This window comes from Leptonychotes weddellii, chromosome 2 (assembly GCF_054177405.1).
Source record: "Leptonychotes weddellii isolate Sample4059 chromosome 2, ASM5417740v2, whole genome shotgun sequence".
Taxonomy (NCBI): domain Eukaryota; kingdom Metazoa; phylum Chordata; class Mammalia; order Carnivora; family Phocidae; genus Leptonychotes; species Leptonychotes weddellii.
In genome coordinates, this window is record NC_138370.1 from 28,723,774 (window position 1) to 28,741,822 (window position 18,049).

Below are 18,049 nucleotides of genomic sequence, written 5' to 3' on the forward strand. Positions count from 1 at the left end.
TTGTGGGGAAACTGAGGGAGCAGACACACTAGGCCACACTTCCTTTTCCGTCTGTCCCCAGCCCCATTCCCAGCTGGCATCACAGTCCATCTAGGATCCTCAGGCAACTTTCACTCCCATCCCCCTTTGTCAAAGTCAGACACCACCCAAAGCCACCAGCCCTGTGTCTCTGGAAACTGAGTGCCCCCTCTCTTGAACTCGCTCATTCAAATGCCACAACTGACCTTCATCAACTAGGAACCACGAAGAGCCCCATGCTGACCCCAGAGATTAGATACTCCAGGACGTTAGAGGCCGTATCCAAAGTCAAATAGAGCCATCTAGAATGAAGCTCTCCTGACTGGCTCACAGTGCTGTGCTCTTTCCACACCCCGGCCCAGATCCCTGCTTTTCTTCCCATTTCTCTCATTCCTACTGCCACCGGAACACACACACACACACACACACACACACACACACACACACACACACACACACACACACACTGGGATATGGAAAAGGTAGGAGGCCAGATCTAGCCTGTTGCCTTGGCCTTTGACCCCTCCGTGGCGGAGTGACATGCACCCCCCGCTGGGTGAGGTCACTGGCAGCAGAGGAGGGTCTGAGCCTTCCTAAGTCTCTGGTTTGTATCCTGCAGTGGCTGGAGCAGGGCTGCGGGAGGGAGAGCCGGCTTCCAGACTGGCCCATCAGGTCAGGGGCCAAGGGAAGCCGAGTGTCAGCAACGCCAGGGCGGTGAACAAAGTTCAATCTCAACCCCAAACAAGGAGCACCAACCATCTTTGGCCGAACCCGCAGGTCAATGAAAGACCCAGAACAAGGGGGTGCGGGCTGGATGAGCAGGAGCGAGGGAGGGTTTTGTGGAAAGTGATGGTGGTTGGCTTTGAGGGCTGGGATGGGTTGTGGAGAGGAAGAGTCCTGGCCCCGGGGGGAGGGGGGCGGGAGGGAGAAGGAGTCCCGGCCCAGGGCGGGTTCGGGGACACGCGCGGCCTCCAGCAGCCTGGCCCGCTCTCGCTCCAAGGAGGGCAGCGGCCGGGCTGCGTAGCGGGAGGCGCTAGGGCCTCGCGGACGGGCGAGCTGGCGAGGGGAGGGCGCCCTCTCGGGAGGGCGGGCGGGGGCTGGCGGCGGCGGGAGCGGCGCCGCGCCGAGCTGCCTCCATCCATGGCACGGAGCGGCGGCGGCGGCGGCGGCAGCAGGAGGAGCCCGGCGCGATCCGCTAGGTCCCAGCCCAGCGCGGAGCGAGCAGGCGACGCGGAGGGGCCCGGCCTCAGGCGGCCCGGGAGCACGGCGCAGAGAGTCGGGCCGCGCCGCCGGGGGCCGCCCGCGCCGCGCTGACAGCCGCGCCCGCGTCCTCCCCGCCGGGGCGCTCGCCGGACATGCCCCCGGGGCGCGGCGGCGGGGACCCCGGGGCTTGCCTCCGCCCAGGGCCCCCCGCCCCGCCCTCGGACGCCCCGGGCCCCCGCTGAGCACGCCTCCCGCAAGCCCAGGTCCCTCTGGCCGGCGCGCAGACGGACCCCAGCGCTGTGGGTCCCCGCGGGGCGATGGGCTGATGGGCGCCGCGGGACGCAGGATGCGGGGGGCGCCAGCGCGCCTGCTGCTGCCGCTGCTGCCGTGGCTACTGCTCCTGGCGCCCGAGACCCGGGGCGCGCCCGGCTGCCCCGTCCCCATTCGCAGCTGCAAATGCTCGGGGGAGCGGCCCAAGGGGCTGAGCGGTGGCGCCCCCAACCCGGCGCGCAGGAGAGTGGTGTGCGGCGGCGGGGACCTCCCGGAGCCTCCCGAGCCCGGCCTTCTGCCTAACGGCACCGTGACCCTGTGAGTACCCTAGTCGGCCCGGCCCGGCGCGAGCCCCGACGAGGGGACGAACGGAGACAGGACGGGAAGGGCGGGAGGAGGGGGACGGGGACGTTGCCGCCACTTCAGAGACTCTGGGACACGCCTGAGTCCGGGCGCCGAGCAGGGAGGCTTGGAGAAGTACGGGGAGGATTAGGGCTCCAGGGGTGTGGAGGGAGGAAGGGACTTGGGGGGGCGGCTGCGCCCGAGGGAGGGGCACCGCGGGCGCCCACTCACCTGCACAGGTGAAGGGAATGCGCGCTGGCGGGGCGCCCACGCCCCTTGACTTTCCAGCCTGGGCTGGTGTTGCAGACTTCGGGGACGTGAGGTGGGTGGGCTGGGGGAAGGCTCGGGAAAGATCGACGCGCGCGGCCTCAAAGGTGGCTGAGGTCGTTACCCCCGCGGACGCGTCCTTGGCCGGACTGGAGGAGTCTCCCAGGTTCACCCCGCGGGCCTGGCTCCTCCAGTGGGGGGCGCCCCATCCGCGCCCCCCCCCCCCCGCCCCAACCAGCCTGCCAGCCCAGCTTCCAGCGCGTCTCCATAGGGCAGGCGGAGGGGGGAGGATGTCGGAAAATCTGTCCTTGGGATTGCGGCGCTTCTGGCCTGAAGGAGACCCCGGTGTCCGGGGTCGTCTCGGGCCCCTCTCCCTCCGCGCGCGTCTGCGAAGTGAGCCTTGCGCCGGGTCCTGCACCCCGCCCTCTTCTTTGCCTCCCCTGGGTATAACCCGAGCTTTGGCTGTTAATCGATTGACTCCTTCGCTCCAAGACTGCGAAGAAAGAAACCCGGCTGAGGGGGAGGCGGCTGCCTCCCAGCCTCCTTCCGTCCTCCCGTTTCCTTTCTCAGCCAGGGCCCTACCGAGCCCTCACTCTGCCGCCTGCGAGCGCGGCCCGTTGCGGCCGCGCACCGACCCCAAGCCTCCTCAATGGAGGTCCGAAGCCCCCCCACCGCCGCAGGAGAATTCGCGACCCCAGCCCGCCGCGGCGGTTTCCTGCTCGGACCACGTGCTCCCAGCTCCACGCACGCCGTGGAGTGGAGGGTCCGGCCCGAGCGGCGACCCATGCCTTTCCTGTCCCGGATCCAACCTGCGAGCGCTTGCCTTTCCTGTCTTCCTGACCCCGGTGGCGACCGTTTCCCCACCGCCCCTTGCCCAGACTTGGGGCTGGCGCACAGTCTATCCTGATTGTGTCCAGAACAATACAGTAGTGCCTTTGGTCGGGTGAGTTCAGAGGCTGCCGGCTTCCTGACAGGACACGACTGGTCAGCCTCTGACGTTGGCCGCCGGGCCTGCATTTTCCCCAGCTGGGGTATGTGTGTGCGTGTGTGTGTGTGTGTGTGCTCGAGTGTATGTGTGTGCATGGCGGGGGGAGGGTGGAAGCAGTGTGTCTGCTCTCTCCCACGTCTCAGCAGCAGCTCCGGGATCTGGCCGTGGCCTGGGAAGGCGGCTGGGGCTGCTCATTCCTGGCCTCTTTGACTGTCCACTGGTGTTGAAGGGTCCAGACAGGCCCGGGCATTCCCCAGCCCACTCAGATCTGGAGGAGAAGTATGCTTGCTGTGTGGAATGGTTGGGCCCGTGTCTGGGGGAGCCCCCGCTGGGCAATGGTAACTCAGTTCAGGAGAGCGGGGGTGTGTGTGTGTGTTGTGTGTGCCTATTCGATCTTGTGGCTGTACTCACACACATATGTGGGATACCGTCTCTCTGTGTGTCTGCTTGTTGGGATTAAGGAATCCACACATACTGAAGGCAGAAAAGAGGGGGAAAACATTAAAAGGTGGTTTTGCAGTACATCTTAGAATGATTTGGTAACTAACGCTTTCCAGCCATAGCTAATTCCCATCGACGCCACTCCAAGGAGCGAGCGCAGCTGACTCTTGGTGAGAATATATGGTGACAGGGTGGAGCAAACGTGACTGCTAGCTCACCTTCCCATCCCAAACCATTCCCAGAGGAAGGGCTCCTTCTTTGTCCCAGGCCACTGACCTAGCTGGCTTAAGATACCTTCCAGAGGAACAGCCCCAAGCCTGGGTGGGCATCCCCACAGCGATGACAGGGCAGGCCCTAGAAGCTCCAGAGAGCCCACTGGCCCCTCAGCCTGGAGTGTGGCTGAATGCCAGCCACAGACCTATTTCTTAGGCTCTCCCTCCAGGCTCCACCTAATCCTGACCCTGATTGCTGGGCAGGGGCTCTCTTCCCAGGGCTCAGCCCCTCCAGCGTACCCATCCCTGCCCAGCATGCCTCTTGAGGGAAGAAGGAAGAGAAGTGCCGGGAAGGGGCTTCAGCCTGGCAGCAAAACAGGAGGCCAGGAGCTCAAGAACCTTCTCCACACCCTCCCAGACTCCTCCTCCTTACTCTTTTTGTTTCCACACAGATTTCCCCCACCATCTTTTTGCCTGTCACCTGGTGCAAACAACAGGACTTTCGTGGATCGATTTTTGCACCTGTGGCTTTATCTCCCTCCTCCTCCCCTTTTTCCTCCAGAACGGGCCACCTTATCTTCCTCCCCCCTCCCCTCTTTCCCTCCAGAATGGGCCACCCGGCCCCAGTCCCCTTCACACCCCACCCTGCTCACTTGGGTCCTCGGGGGACCCAGGACTCCACCTTGGGAAGCGTGGTAGCCACCAGTGCTGGGACTCTTCAGGTGAAGAAAGTGCTAGAAAAGATGCCTGTCTGCAAGGAGCCTCCAGTCTCTGCTCAAAGAAAGCCTCCAGGCAGTTCTGAGGCAATTCTGTGACTAGTCCTGTTTACCTCACTGAAAACCCTTCCACCCTATTATCCTAACTTCTGCGTTCTGTTTTTGTAGACTCTGTGCCCCCTCTCCCCCACCCTTTACTGTTTCCCCTTCTAATGGATTTTCATTTGCAGTTTTCCAGGAAAGCAGAACTCTTGGCTTCCTTCCTGATCCATCTGTCCCACCCCTCAGCTCAGTCCACAGGGCAGCTGCGGACACCCGACGCCGATGCTCCTATCTAGAGCAGGAGGCTTTATGGCTCTCCCCCAAGGCGAAAGGTCTCATGGGGGGTGGTGAGTTTCAGGGAGAGCCCGGGTATGGGAGGGAGATGGAGACCCCTGTGAATCCCCCACCCATCCCTGGGCAGCAGCTGATGGGCCTGTCCTTCTGCTTCTCCGCTCTGGGAGTGAGAGTAAGGGGGTGGGGGGGATAATAAAGAATTCTAGGAAAGGACTGATAATAGATAACTCCAGAAGGAAATCGCCTACAAGGACCTTCTGGGATATCTGAGCAGCCCCTCAGAGGATTCTAGCCAGTGTCATAAATTCCTAGACCGTCTGCACTGAAAAGGCCCTTATAGATCAGCAAATCCAGCCCCTGCATCTTCATCTTAGAGCTGAGCAAACTGAGGCCAGGAAGGGGGGGGACCAGTGTCCCTACAGTCACACACTAGCAGACACGAGGATCAGCTGGTTGGGTTCTCTTAAACTTCTCTCGGGTGACAGACTCGCTATTCACCTGGCTGCACTTGGGACCCAATGGACACAAAGCCGCTTTTAAAAACCCAGTTCCTTCCCAGGAGAACCTAGGCCCTTTTGACCTGGGAACATTCCAAGGCTGGGTGAGGAGGGGGCAGGCAAGGTACAGGTCACTCTGGATTCTCCCAGAACCCACAAACCTTTGTCTACTTCGCCTCCCCTTTCTGGGGCAAGGGGTGGTCTACCGCATCAGCAGCCCACATAGGGGAAAAGGGGCATTTGCCATTCGGATGCCCCTACTGGTGGCCACATCCTTTTGCTGGGGGTTTGGTGGTCTTTAAAGGTAGCATGGGGGAAGGGGAGGCCCCTTCACAGCCTTGTGTTTGCTCCAGCCTCAGGAAAGTGGTTCTGGAACACAGATCTCCCTCTGAACCTCCAGCTCTGGACTGGTCCCTCCCCTCAGTGCCCCTCACCCCAGCTGCCAGGATCCAGTTAGGGGAGTTTGGGGCAAAGTGTGCCAACTGCCTTGCACATAGCCTGAGGGGAGTGGAAAGATGCTGGCTGGGGGGGCGGGTCCTTGCCATCTTCCCCACCCCCTTCTCTTCCACCCTCTTTCCCCCATATGGTTCTCATAAGGTCTGGGCTCAGAGACAGCAGTCAGAGGAAGTGGCTGTGTACAGAGAGCTTTTGTGAGGGAAGGAGGGGGAGGGGCAGAGAGCAGGGAGAGAGAAGGAAAGAAAAGAGGGAAGAGGCTGGGGACAGAAGGTGGGAGCAAGCTGGGAGACTCCAGCACACTACCTTACCGTCCCAATGCAGGGTCTCAGCTGCAGCATGCCCAGTGTGGGCTCTTGACCCCGCCTGCCTGAAACGAGGGGCCCCAAAAAAATCCAGGTTCCCCTCTAACTTCGCAACTACCTGCAGGAGAAGCTGGAGGAGCCCCTTCCTGGAGTTCTTGGGGACTCTTTGGGCTCCCTCATGTGCAGGATGTCAGGGTCCATGGTCCCATCTCAGGGCAAGCACTGGACAGGGAACAGAGCCCTCTGGGGGTTACTGGTTGAGTCCTCACTGCGCCAAAGAGACTAGAGAGGCCACCACACTGAACTCCAAAGACAACCCCTATAATTCATCATCCCAGTGGTTCCAGGACCCAGAATGGGTAATTTGGCCTGAATTATTCAGAACATGTGCATGAACCCAGCCACTCCTGATCCCCAAGATGGTCCCTTCCCACCAACTACCATGGATCACCCTTCCGTGATGGGGGCGGGAGTGGTGGGCAATCCCTTGCCCTGGGGGTATGAGTCTGAGAATCTCCCCCAAAGGCACAGGCAAACCAGCATAATTTGAACCTGACCATAAATTGACCCTTAAATTGGGGGTCATGTTTTTAAAGGGAGAGAGTTTCCAAGTTTATGCCACATGAGAATCATTGGGGTAAGAACACTTTCCTGAAGGAGAAAAAGTTCCAACCACCTCTGAGTTGATCCATATCCATCCATTCAGTGGGCTCTCCTCACCAAAGCCCAGAGAGGGGAGGGTAGGTCCCCAGAGCCTCACAGCCTGGACCAGCACTCCTCACTCCCTCATGATCCTGAGATAGAGAACCCCCCCACTCCCTGGGACCTGACGGGGAGCAGGGGAGAAGAGAGGAGGGAAATGGCCCTGGGCTGAGGAACTAGAAGGGAAGTCCGGTAACTGCTTGGAAGGGGCTGCTTGGAGGGGCTGTTTATTTTCATTCCCCCAGCCCAGGCTCTCTGTTCTATTTAGAGCTCAGACACTGACAGGACAAAGCTGCCTCCTCCCCTTCCTCCCTCCTCTGGCGGGCCCCCATCCTTCCCAAACTCCAGAACATTCCTTTGCTTTTAGGACTGGGTAATGGGGGTGGGGGAGCAGAGAAACTGTGGAGTGTAGCTAACTCCAGCAACCTCCCAGGACCCAGCTTCCCTAGCCCTGGGAGAGGAGAGAGGCCGGATGGGGGAGCAAAGGGGTGTGCAAGATGGATGGAGCCAGGTGAGGGCAGGGAACGGGGCGGAGAGAGGCCTGAGGAGGGAGTTCCAGCCCGAACTTGAGGGGCCAGACATCTCCCAGCTGGAAAGGGAAGGGAAAGTCTGAGAGGCGCTCCCCCACTCCCACCCACCCAGCTAGGGCTCTTTGCCTGCTGGGAACTGTGTGGTGAGGCAGACACTTTAGACTTCAGGCTCCAGGAGACCCAGTATCCAGGATGAGAAAAGCCATCAAATATAAGAAGTGGGAGTCTTCAGTCCAGACCCTTCTTTTACTGAGAAGAAACCTCCAGAGAGGGGCTGACCTGCCCAAGATCACACAGCAACTAGCCAGACCCCAGGGCTCCTGGTCCTGGGTCAGCCTCTTTCCATGGGGGCTTCATCCCTGGGGACAGAGCAGGGGAGATAGACATGAGCCAGGGAAAAGGGGCAGATAACCTAATAAACACTCGTGTACTTAGGGGACCTCTGTACAAAATCTCTGCACAGAGTACTGGAAATCAGATGGACCCAGGGCAAGTGGTCTCTAAAGCATCCTTCCTGGTGGTTCTCTCCCTCTCTCGCACCATGCACAGCTTCGGGACTACACACCCAGGTGGCAGGCGAAGTCTCAGGAGGGCTGTACTGTGGAGCCGAGGGATGGTGCTGTCTCCGAGCTGTCAGGACTGAGCTCTGCTAAGACTGACTGGGTGGGGGGCAGAAGAGGGGGAGCGAGTGGAGGTAGGAGGAAACTGCTCCATGACTTGAGAAAGCGAGGGTTCAGCATGAACCCTGTCCGTCGACCACCCCCACCTTGCCTAGAGCTCTGTGCCTCCAGGTCCCGGTCCCTTCGTTCAGCCAGTGTCTGCTGTGTCCAGCCCCACACCAGTGCCAGGAGGTGAGAGATCTGGCGTCTGACCTCAGGGGGCCATCCGGCCTCATCGTGGAGACTGGATACAGGCTCACAAAGCAGAACGGGATCAGGGCCTCTGGGCTCCCAAGGAAAATTTCTGGGGTAGAAAGATTAAAGGACTAATTTATACTTGAGTGTAAAAGACTGATAACAGGGTGCCTGGGTGGCTCAGTCGGTTAAGCCTCTGCTTTTCCCTCTGCCCTTCTCCCCTGCTTGTGATCTCTCTCTCTCTCAAAAAAAACAAACAACAACAACAACAACAAAAACAAAACAAACAAACAAAAAAACCAAGACTGATAACAAATTGATCCTTTCAGGTTTATTTGTATTTGAAAAGAAATCCACTTTCTTCACCCAAAATCGTGGCTTCCCCTGGGCTAAGATTTTAGGCCATGTTTGGAGAAGCACTTAAGGCCGATTGGGAGCAATTTCCCAGCTTCCTTGAATCGAGTGGACACATATACACGCAAGCATTCCATCCGGGCTGACACATGTCCCTCCGCCTTCCATGAATGGAAGATTGTAGACCCCACGTCTCATTGATGTTTGTGGTACTGTTGTGTTACACAGGGCCGAGCACACAAAAGGCGTCAGTGTAGACTTGAAGATTGAATGAGTACCTAGGCATGAATGATCACAGCAAACTTGATTCCATGCACTCAAGCTAGGGTGCTGGGGCCCCAAAGCCCCAGCAAGGCACACCGACCACCTACCATAAACACCCCAAGCCCCTTTTCTCAGGCTGCGGACTCCCTCAGATTAGTCCTCCCCATCTCAGCCCCAATTTCTTGGTCCTGCCCGCTCACCACCAAGCTGGGGTGCCCTTGTAGAGAGGGTAGGTTAGAGAAAAGGAGACAAGAAGGCCCCATGCATGGAGCCATTCCAAGACTCTTTTCTTTCCTGACCTTGACCTCAGGCGCTGCCTGGACAGTTCAGCTTCAAGGCTGAGGTCAGAGGCCATATCCAGACACAACCCCCTACAGCCTGGGGAAAGAAGGTCCTACCTGGGTCTCCTTCTAATCAGGTATTCCGGGCTGTGCAGACAGGCTTCCAGCCGGGGGGAAGGGATGGCGAGGAAGTTCGAGAGTGCTGTGTGTCCTCTCCCCCAGTTAAGTCCCCTGCAGTGAGGCTAAATGGACGTGAAGGGCAGACTGGAAGGGAAGGGAGGCCACAGGAGGGCAGTCTTTAGCCTGAGGCTGTTTGCCAGGGCAGGGCCTGTGGACCAGAGGCAGTTTCGATTTTGGAGACCTTGTCATCACATCAAGCCTACTGTAATGCACCCCCCTCCTTCGTGAAACATAGTAACTCTTGCCAATCAATGTGGTATGACATTTGGTTGTTATTTAGGTAAGTGTTAATTGCAATTTTATAGCATTTATATTTCAGAGGCGGTGATTATTTTTGTAGGTTTCAGACATCTTTGTGGGCCCTGGAACTGCACAGAGGCCTTGCGCACTACGCCTGCAGGAAGGGCTGGGAGTCCATTTTCACTTGCTGGTTCAGAGTGGCTATGGGCCTGAGACCCCCTCACTGATGGTCTCCCTAAGACACTCACTGCTAAGGTGCAGATGTTGGAGACAGGTCCTTCTGAGCCCAGAGGGCCCTGGTGATGCCCTGAACTCCAGGCTCAGACTCCCTGGAGAAGCTAGATTCCCCAAGTGTCCAGGCCTGTGGTCCCTGCATCTGTTACAAGTGGAGGGGGAGGGGCGCTGACATGTATGGGTCTTCCAGCACATGAGAGAACAATTTCGTTCGGACATGCGTTGGTCCCATGTCTCACGGAGTGGTGCCCACATGACCCCTACAGGGTCATCTCTGATGTGGGGCTGGGGTCTGGTGAGTTCCTGTGGCTGCCCAAAGGCCACATGGCCTCTCTGTAGATGCCAGCCACTCCTTTGGCCTCCACCCTCATTAGTGGTAACTCCGCTTGCTTGCTTCTCTTCCCTAAAATAGGACCCTAGCTGGGAGATAGTTCTGGAATGGACTCAGTGTGCCCCCTCTCCTTGACCAGATTTCAGACTCTAGGCTAAGAGAACAGGGGACTCTAGGGACCGGCCCCCCTGCCTGTGAAATCTGATGATGTTGGAGTGGTAGACAGGGAGGGAGGGAAGAAAGCTGCAGATGCTGGGTTGGGTGAGCCAGAGGTCTGAGAGGCGGGTTGGCGTGGTTGGGAAGGAAATCCACCTGGCAGGCTCCTTGTGCTGTTGCAGGGCGAGGGGTTGATGCAGGCTGAGGAAGTAGCTGTCCGGTAGGGGTGGCAGGGCGGTGAAGAGGGGGCCAAGCTGACACTGTGTCTACGAAGCTGGACAGAACCATAGGGCCAAGGCTTCCTCCTTCCCGGCCCGATGGTTGGGGCCGCCCTGCCTGCTTCCATCCCATGTGACAATCTAGTGTGGTGGGAACATTTTCCTTCCCATTGGACGAGGCTGGCTGTGTGTTTTCCTCTACTCGCAGTAACTGCCAGCTTCCTACCTGCCCCGAACAACGCCAGACCCAAGCACTTTCTGCCCCAATCACTGCCCTCCCCACCCCCCAGACCCAAAAGGGGCAGCTCCCAGAGCTGAACCACTGAACCCATAGGCACAATTGAAGCCCTTCTCTGGGCAATCTGGGTCTCAAGCAAAATTTCCTCAGCCCCATCTAGGTTGTAAAGGCCAAAAGATCCAATTCTGGGTATTTGGGGACTGGGATCACAGAGATATCTGCCTGAAGTTTGTCCAAGAGCTGGAAATGCAGCAAGAAGGGGGGCCATTGGAGGAGAAGGACAAACCACCGTTTGCCTGGCATCCCTGCTTTTGCGAATAGCTTATGGAGAGTTGGGGATCAGGGACATGTTCTCTGCCCCAGAGAAATATCTCCTTTCCAGACTTTCTGGGCTGGGGTTTGCACCAGGCTAGTCAAGCTGGAAACGTGGGCTGCAGCTGACCTCCTACTCCTTCCCAGCACAACAGTGGCTACCTCAGATTGGGGGAGGGGGCTGCCAGAGGGGGTTAGGACACCAAGGGATGAGTTGTGCCTTGTTCTGGGCCACCGTCTCATCTTCACCTGCATCAGGGGCTGCTCCCCAATTCTGTGCTCTGCTCCCGCACCACTCACACACACACACACACACACACACCACCCCACCCCAATTTGCCTCCTATCTCACAAGCAGCCCAGACTTCCTCCTGGGGAGGCGCAGGCCACGAGGAAACCAGATAAGGGTTAAGCCACCAGCCACACGTGGCCCCTGAGCTCCCGTAACGTGGCTGGTCTGACCTGAGATGTGCGAGAACAGTAGAACACACACAGCTTCCAAAGGCTCCGTACAAGAAAAAAAAAAAAAAGCAAAGGCTCCGTACAAAAAAAGAAAAAAAAAAGGAAAATATCTTGTTAATAATTTTGCATATTGATTACATATTGAAATGATAACTTTAATACATTGGGTTAACTAAAATACATGATTAGAATTAACTTTTTAACTTTAAAAAATATGGCTACTAGAACATTTGAAATTACATACTCAGTTCACATCGTCATACTTCCACTGACCAGCTCTGGGTAAAAGAATTTGGGGTATGCAAAAGGTGTTCAAGGGTTAAAGGCTGAAGAGTCTGAAGAATGTGGGGTGTACCCCAATACCACTTCTAGGCCTGTCTGGACAGGATTCTCAAATTAGGATCCCAGATTTTAATCTCAGGGAGTTGGAGGATTTTTTTAAATTTCCTGTTTTCAATTCAATGATCTTTATTTTTTTTTTATTAAAGATTTTATTTATTTGAGAGAGGGAGACAGAGTGAGAGAAAAAAAGCACGCACGCATGCATGAGCATGAGTGGAGGGTGGGGCAGAGGGAGAGGGAGAAGCAGACCCCCCCCCCCGCCGCCGCACTGATCAGGGAGCCCGATGTGGGGTTCCATCCCAGGACCCCAGGATCGTGACCTGAGCAGAAGGCAGACGCTTAACTGACTAAGCCACCCAGGCGCCCCTCAATTCAATGATCTTTAAACAAAAATCGTCTGCAGATAATTTTGAGATAATTATTTATTAGAAGGTATTTTCCTAGTGTAAGATTTTCATTTCGAAAGTCAATGTTTCTCACACTAGAATCCTCAGACGTATTCTCAGGAAATAAGATACTTTGCCCCTCCCTTTAACAGGTCTCTACTCAAGTTTGAGAACTAATATTCTCGGGCTTCCTCCTTCATGAATGGGGCTGGGCTATTCTGGCAGCCCTGTCCCTGTCTCCTTCCATACCTCCTCCTTCCCCTGCCTGCACCAGCCTCATCAGCATCCTCATCCCCACAAACCCAGGAGGGGGCAGTCCCTGGGAGAGACCCTTGGGACTGCGGGACGGGGGAGGTTGAAACACATGCCTTTTGTCCACCCTTCTTCCTGACACCTCAGGACCCCTCTCTGATATTACTAAAAGTACTGTGGGGTCCTCTCACCCTCTTTGACATTTAATGCAACCTCTGAGCCTCAAACTCTGGGGGCATATGAAGGGGATGAAGCAGAGATGAGGTGAGGCGAGCTTTGGTTTATAAGTCACACTGTCAAGAGTCTGTCACCACTGAGGGGGCCACCACCAGGGCCTGAATGAGACCATTAGAGGCCCTAAGAACTGACATGATTATTTATGATTTACCACCACCATGGATAATGCCAATTAAAATGAGAATAAAGGGGGCCATGTGAGTTCTAATTATTCATATGACAACTATGATGAACTTTTTGAAATGTCAAGATTGTGTGTGTGTGTGAGAGAGAGAGCGCGCCATTTGGAAACCCAGCACCCACCCCCGCACCCATGACCCCTTCACACAACCACTCCTCAGGAGCTCCTAGGAAGTGTCAGCGTTGGAGGACAGTTAGGTGGGGACTAGAAGGGTAGGAGGGGGTCTATCTGGAAAGCAGAGAAGGGAGGAAGCCCCCTTCCACTCTTGCCTCCATCCTGGCCGTTGTCTGTTCTCCATGAGCCTCCTGAAGATGGACTGGCTGGAACGTCTGGAACGTCAGAGGTCTGGGGTCCTCTCCCCGCCTGTCTTGATATATTCACCTAGTATTCACCAGTAAGCTTGGGGGCAGAACTCTAGACAGCTGCCCGCATGCCTTGTCCCCACCCCCCACCTGAGAGCTGAAGTCCATCCCAGAGGCTGCCCACTCAAGAGAAGTTTCCAGACTTGTACCTCTGGCCTTCCCATGTCCACCAATAAGAGCAAAGAAGTGAAACCCTTTGTGTCGGCCCAGAGCAGGCAAGAGTTTGGGCTGTGAGGCTCATTAAAGCGTTTTAATAACCAATTAACTCAAAGGATGAGCCCTTTGGCTGGTCTGGAACTTCCTCCTCCCAGGGAGGGAGTCTGGCAGAGAAAGGCTAAGTGGGTGGGCAGAGTGGGTTTAGTCAGTAGCTTGGGGCCTCTTTCCTCCCCCTCTAAATACAAATAAATAAACAGAACCTCTGAGTGGGCAGAGGCAAAGGCTGAGGCCTGGGCCTCCACCAGGCAGGCCCCAGGGCTCTATCAGTTTTCTGTTGAGGCCGCAGACAGGCTTGGGGAGGAAGGCAAGGGTGCGCAGTGCCTCTGAACCGGGGGCCTTTGAGGGCTGGGAAGAGTCCCCTTGTGGGAAGTCCTCCACTCACAGAGTGGGGCCCAAGGAAGGGCAGCTCCTCGCACCTGCCTCCCCACCTGCCTGGCCTCCTGTTCCACCCGCCAGAGCCCTGACCCAATTCGGGCCATTCTTCCTCCCACGCTCCTCGGGATGTGGGGCTGAAGGCCTGCGAAGGACAGAGCCCCGGGGGGCAGGAGGAGAGCTCTGTGGCTCAGGCCTGTGGTTCCAAGGTGTAAATGGGGGCATCGCAACTTGACGCCCGCTCAGCCCACTTGCCTACAGAGCCCTAAGTCAGATCCAGGCCATGGGGGAACCAAGGGCAGGTGAAACACCTGATTTGGAGCTCAGTGGGCTAACCGGTCTGCCTGAACCATTCACTGGCTCTTTCCTATAATCTGGAGCAGAGGGTGGGGCTCCTGCCCTGCACAACTTCAGGGGGCGCCACTGATACAGAAAGCAACATGGTTATACCAGGGAAACCGTATCCCCTCTCCATCCACACTTTCTGGCTTGTAACAGCACGTTCTCCTGCCTGTGTTCTCCCTGTTCCTTCAGGCTCTTGAGCAACAACAAGATTACTGGGCTCCGGAATGGATCCTTCTTGGGACTGTCCCTGCTGGAGAAGCTGTAAGTGCTGGGGCAAAGTGGGGCAGAGTTGGGGGCCGGTGGTCATGGGCAAGAAGTCCATCCAGGCAGGATGAGGACCCCTGGGTGCCGAGGGACCCCTCAACCCCAGAACCTGCTGGCTAAGTGGGGCCCAGAGTCAGACCCACGGGAACCCTGCCCAGGACTTGACCACCAGGGGGAGGGTATGGAGAGAGGGACCAGCTCCTTCCCCAGTGACAGCAGTGAGTAGGGAAACCTCGCTGGTCTAGGGAAGGATGGGGCTCAGGGAAGTTCATTAACGCTCTTAAATGAGCAATTAGCTGTGAGGGCTGAGCCCCTTAGCTGGCCAGATGCCACTTCCCCGCTCCAGCTGGGGGCCCAGCATAAAGGGCTGAGGAGGATTTAGTGGGACTGAGGCCTCTTTCCTCCGCCCCACCAAACAAATCAACAAACAGAGCCCCATGGGGCTAGTGCCCTGGGCTGAGGGTGGGGAAAGTGGATCCCATCCAAAGGGCCCGCCCCCCACCTGCCCTGCTTTGGAGCTGCATCCTCCGGGCTGCCCTACGGGCCCAGGCAGCCTGGCACTGGGCTCAGGACCACAGGGGCCCTGCTGGCCAGAAGGGACTTTCTTCCCAGAGTTGGGGGCCTGACTCAGTTGAGGGCAAGTCCCTTAACCTGCCACACTGGGGACTGAACCAGCCCCTCAATTCCCTGCTCAGCTGGCCTGCTCCAGGAACCACAGCCTGTACGACAGCTTTGGGTCCTGTCTCCTCCACAGGAGACCTGGGCCTCCGTCCCTTCTGGAGCCTGATCCCTGCATTCTCCCCTGCCTCCGGCACCCGGTCTCCTACCTCCGCTCCCACCCTGCGGGGCGTTCCCAAATCCTTCAACAGGGCCCCTGCCCCTTGACTTCCACTTTTCCCGCCAGGCGTGGACCAGTGTGATGGAGGATACAGAGAAATAAGGTGGAAGCCTGCCCTCCAAGAGCCCGAGATTACGGTCTAGTGGAGACCACCAGTGCCATGTGTGTTAGAATTCAGTAGGTTGGGGTTTCCATAAAACCCAAAGGACGGACGTCACTGACCGGTGCAGGCTGGAAAATTCGAGGGTAACTGGGATGCAGTCTCTCCATGACATGGAGTGTAGATTTTCAACCATGACAACAATTACGAGGTCATCTCTACGACAGCCCACTTCACAGGGGAAGGGAAAAGCTGTCTCGCAAACTCCCCAGCCTGTGAGGAAGGCGCAGTGGCCTGGCCGGCCTTGTGGCGGTGGGAAGGGGCAACCCCGTGTTTGGGGTGGAAGGCCGAGCATGTTCTGTCTGGTCTGGGGCGTGCCGGGGTGGGAGGGGGTGTCGGGTTGTTGACGGCGGCACGTGCACACAGCGCCGTGACCAGAGCCCTCCACCATCTGCTCTGTCGCTCACAGACCGGGTGTCCAGACGAGGAGAAAGGGCTGCCACCGAGCGGCTAGTAAAAAGTGTCCTGGGTACCGACAGATCGGGAATGTTTTGCTCTCCCACAGGCAGTCAGGCGTGCAGGAGCTCTGATTCCTGCGCTCAGCCCAAGCTTGGTCTCCGAAGGCTGAGTGGCAGGAAGGTGCTCGCTCCTTCCAGGGATCTTTGGGAGGATGACAAACTGCAGCTGCCTCCAGCCCGTCGCCACCCAGAGGCGCTGTCACTTCTCCTTGCCGTGAGCCAGACGGCTCTGAGCCTCTCGTGGCCCCACTGGCATCTTCCCGTCTTTACCCCTCTCACTTTATCAAAGACCCACCGGGTCTCCCCGCTTCTCCTCCTTTAGTCTCACGAGGGTCAACTTCCTGATGAAGAAGAGAAGAGGGTCCTTTCCTTCCCACCCCTGCCCACGTACTGAATCTCCCCAGCACCGGGGACCCAGGTGACTGTGCAGCAGGTGCTTTCAAAGCATGGAAAGCAGAGAGGAATGAGAGCATGGTCAAGGAACAATGACGAAAAGCTGAATCTCATGGCGGGGCAGGAGCGCGGGGCGGGAGACAGATGAGAGTTCAGAATCCCAAGTGTGAGCCCTGCTCTGTTAGGAATCACCCAAGGCCTTCATTCTAGAGATATGTACTGAGCCCCCTTTGTGTGCCGAGCTCTGTTCTAGGCATTGGGAGTGAACACAATAGACCCAGCGCCTGCCCTCAGGGAACTTACCCTCTACGGGACACAGAAAATAGCAAATAAATGTATAATGTATCAGGTGATAGGTCTACAAAGAAAAACAAAGCAGGGAAAGGGGGAAAGAAAGCAGCGACGGTAGGCGGAGGCTGCTGTTTTGGTGTAGCGAGGTCAAGGAAGGCCTCGCTGACAAGGTGACTGAGCCCGAGGTCTAAGGGAGGGAGGAATCTGGAGGGGAAGGCCCTTGGGTCCACCCTATGCCTGGTGGGTCTGAGGAGCAGAAGGACCTGTCGATGGGAAGTGGTAAGAGATGAGGTCAGAGTGATGCTGCAGTGGGTGCCAGGTCTGGGATCTCGGTTTCCTCATCTGTACAAAAGAGGGGGACAGGGTGATTTGTAAGCTACATTATGGATTTTAAATTCTATGATCCTTGGATGTGTATGCGTGTGATACCCACAAGTGCTGCTTGAGAAGGAAAAAAATCAGAGCACCCAAGGTTGCAGCCAGGCTTTCCAGAAGAGGGGAAGCCTCTGGGCAGAGGCGTGTGCTGTGCTCAGCAGGTATGCATGCTTCCCAGGGATAGAAAGGCCGGGCAGGGCCGGTAGAAGCCCAGGATCTCCAGCCTGGCTGATCACCACTGTTTCAGTCGGGTTCTCCAGAGAAAGAAAACCAATAGGAGATGTGTGTGTGTGTATCTTTATATAAATATATAAAGAAATTATATTAGTTCTTTATAAAGAAATGTATTTTAAGGAAATGGGTCATGTTGATTGTGGGGGCTGGCAAATCCAAAATCTGTAGGGCAGGCCAGCAGGCTGGGAAATCAGGCAGGAGTTGATGCTTTAGTCTCCAGACAGAATTTCTTCTCCAGGAAACCTCAGTTTTTTGCTCTTGCGCCCGTCAACTGATTAGATGAGGCCCACCCATGCTATCCAAGGTAATCTTTATTTAAAGTCAACTGCTCATAGATGTCCACCACATCTACAAATTACCTTCACAGTAACGCCTCCATTAGTGTTTGATTAAGTCACAAGGTGCTATCGCCTGGCCAAGTGGACACATAAAACTAGTCCTCAAAACCACTGTCCCACCATCCCAGGGATGGGGAGAGATCCTCTGCCCTACTCCCAGAGATGCTAATTCATCAGGTCGGAAGGGGCCTGGGAACTTTTTACAAGGTATGCAGACGATTCTCATGCTCATCCGGGGTTGGGAACCAGTGGACCAGATGACCCCGAGACTGTGGGCCTATTCATCACAAATGAGACGCTGTGGCCTGGCGTGCAGTTGGTGCCAGGAAACACTGATCTCTCTGTCCTGTCAAGCTCAGACATCCAGGCTTGGGCAGCTGAGTCCATGGCAGCTTAACATCCCACAGTCTGTGAGCTACAAGTCCCGTGGGAGGGTTGGGGCCTAGCCTAATAACTGAAATGGTGGGTCTGGGCTGCAGAGAATGCCAGCATTGCCTCCTTGTGCTGAGCGCCTCTCTGGCCTTTGAAAATGGGTCAAGTATAAGCATATGGGGGGAGGAGGTCCGCCTGGTCCCGGTTAATGGCAGGGGCTTGAGGCTGG

The 18,049-nt window shown here is 56.8% G+C and overlaps 1 protein-coding gene across 2 annotated transcripts in view; it reads left to right on the plus strand.

Annotated features, from left to right (window-relative positions):
- Positions 1-1,161: 1,161 nt before the first annotated feature.
- Positions 1,162-18,049, plus strand: part of ADGRA2 (adhesion G protein-coupled receptor A2) — a 34,500-nt gene continuing 17,612 nt past the window's right edge. The window contains exons 1-2 of one of the 2 annotated variants that reach the window (XM_006741429.3): positions 1,164-1,809; positions 14,287-14,358. In XM_006741429.3, the coding sequence (XP_006741492.1) occupies positions 1,547-1,809; positions 14,287-14,358 (335 nt within the window). In that variant the 5' untranslated portion in view covers positions 1,164-1,546. Of the gene's footprint in view, positions 1,810-14,286; positions 14,359-18,049 lie in introns of both variants that reach the window. The other variant, XM_081809036.1, reaches the window with a different exon arrangement.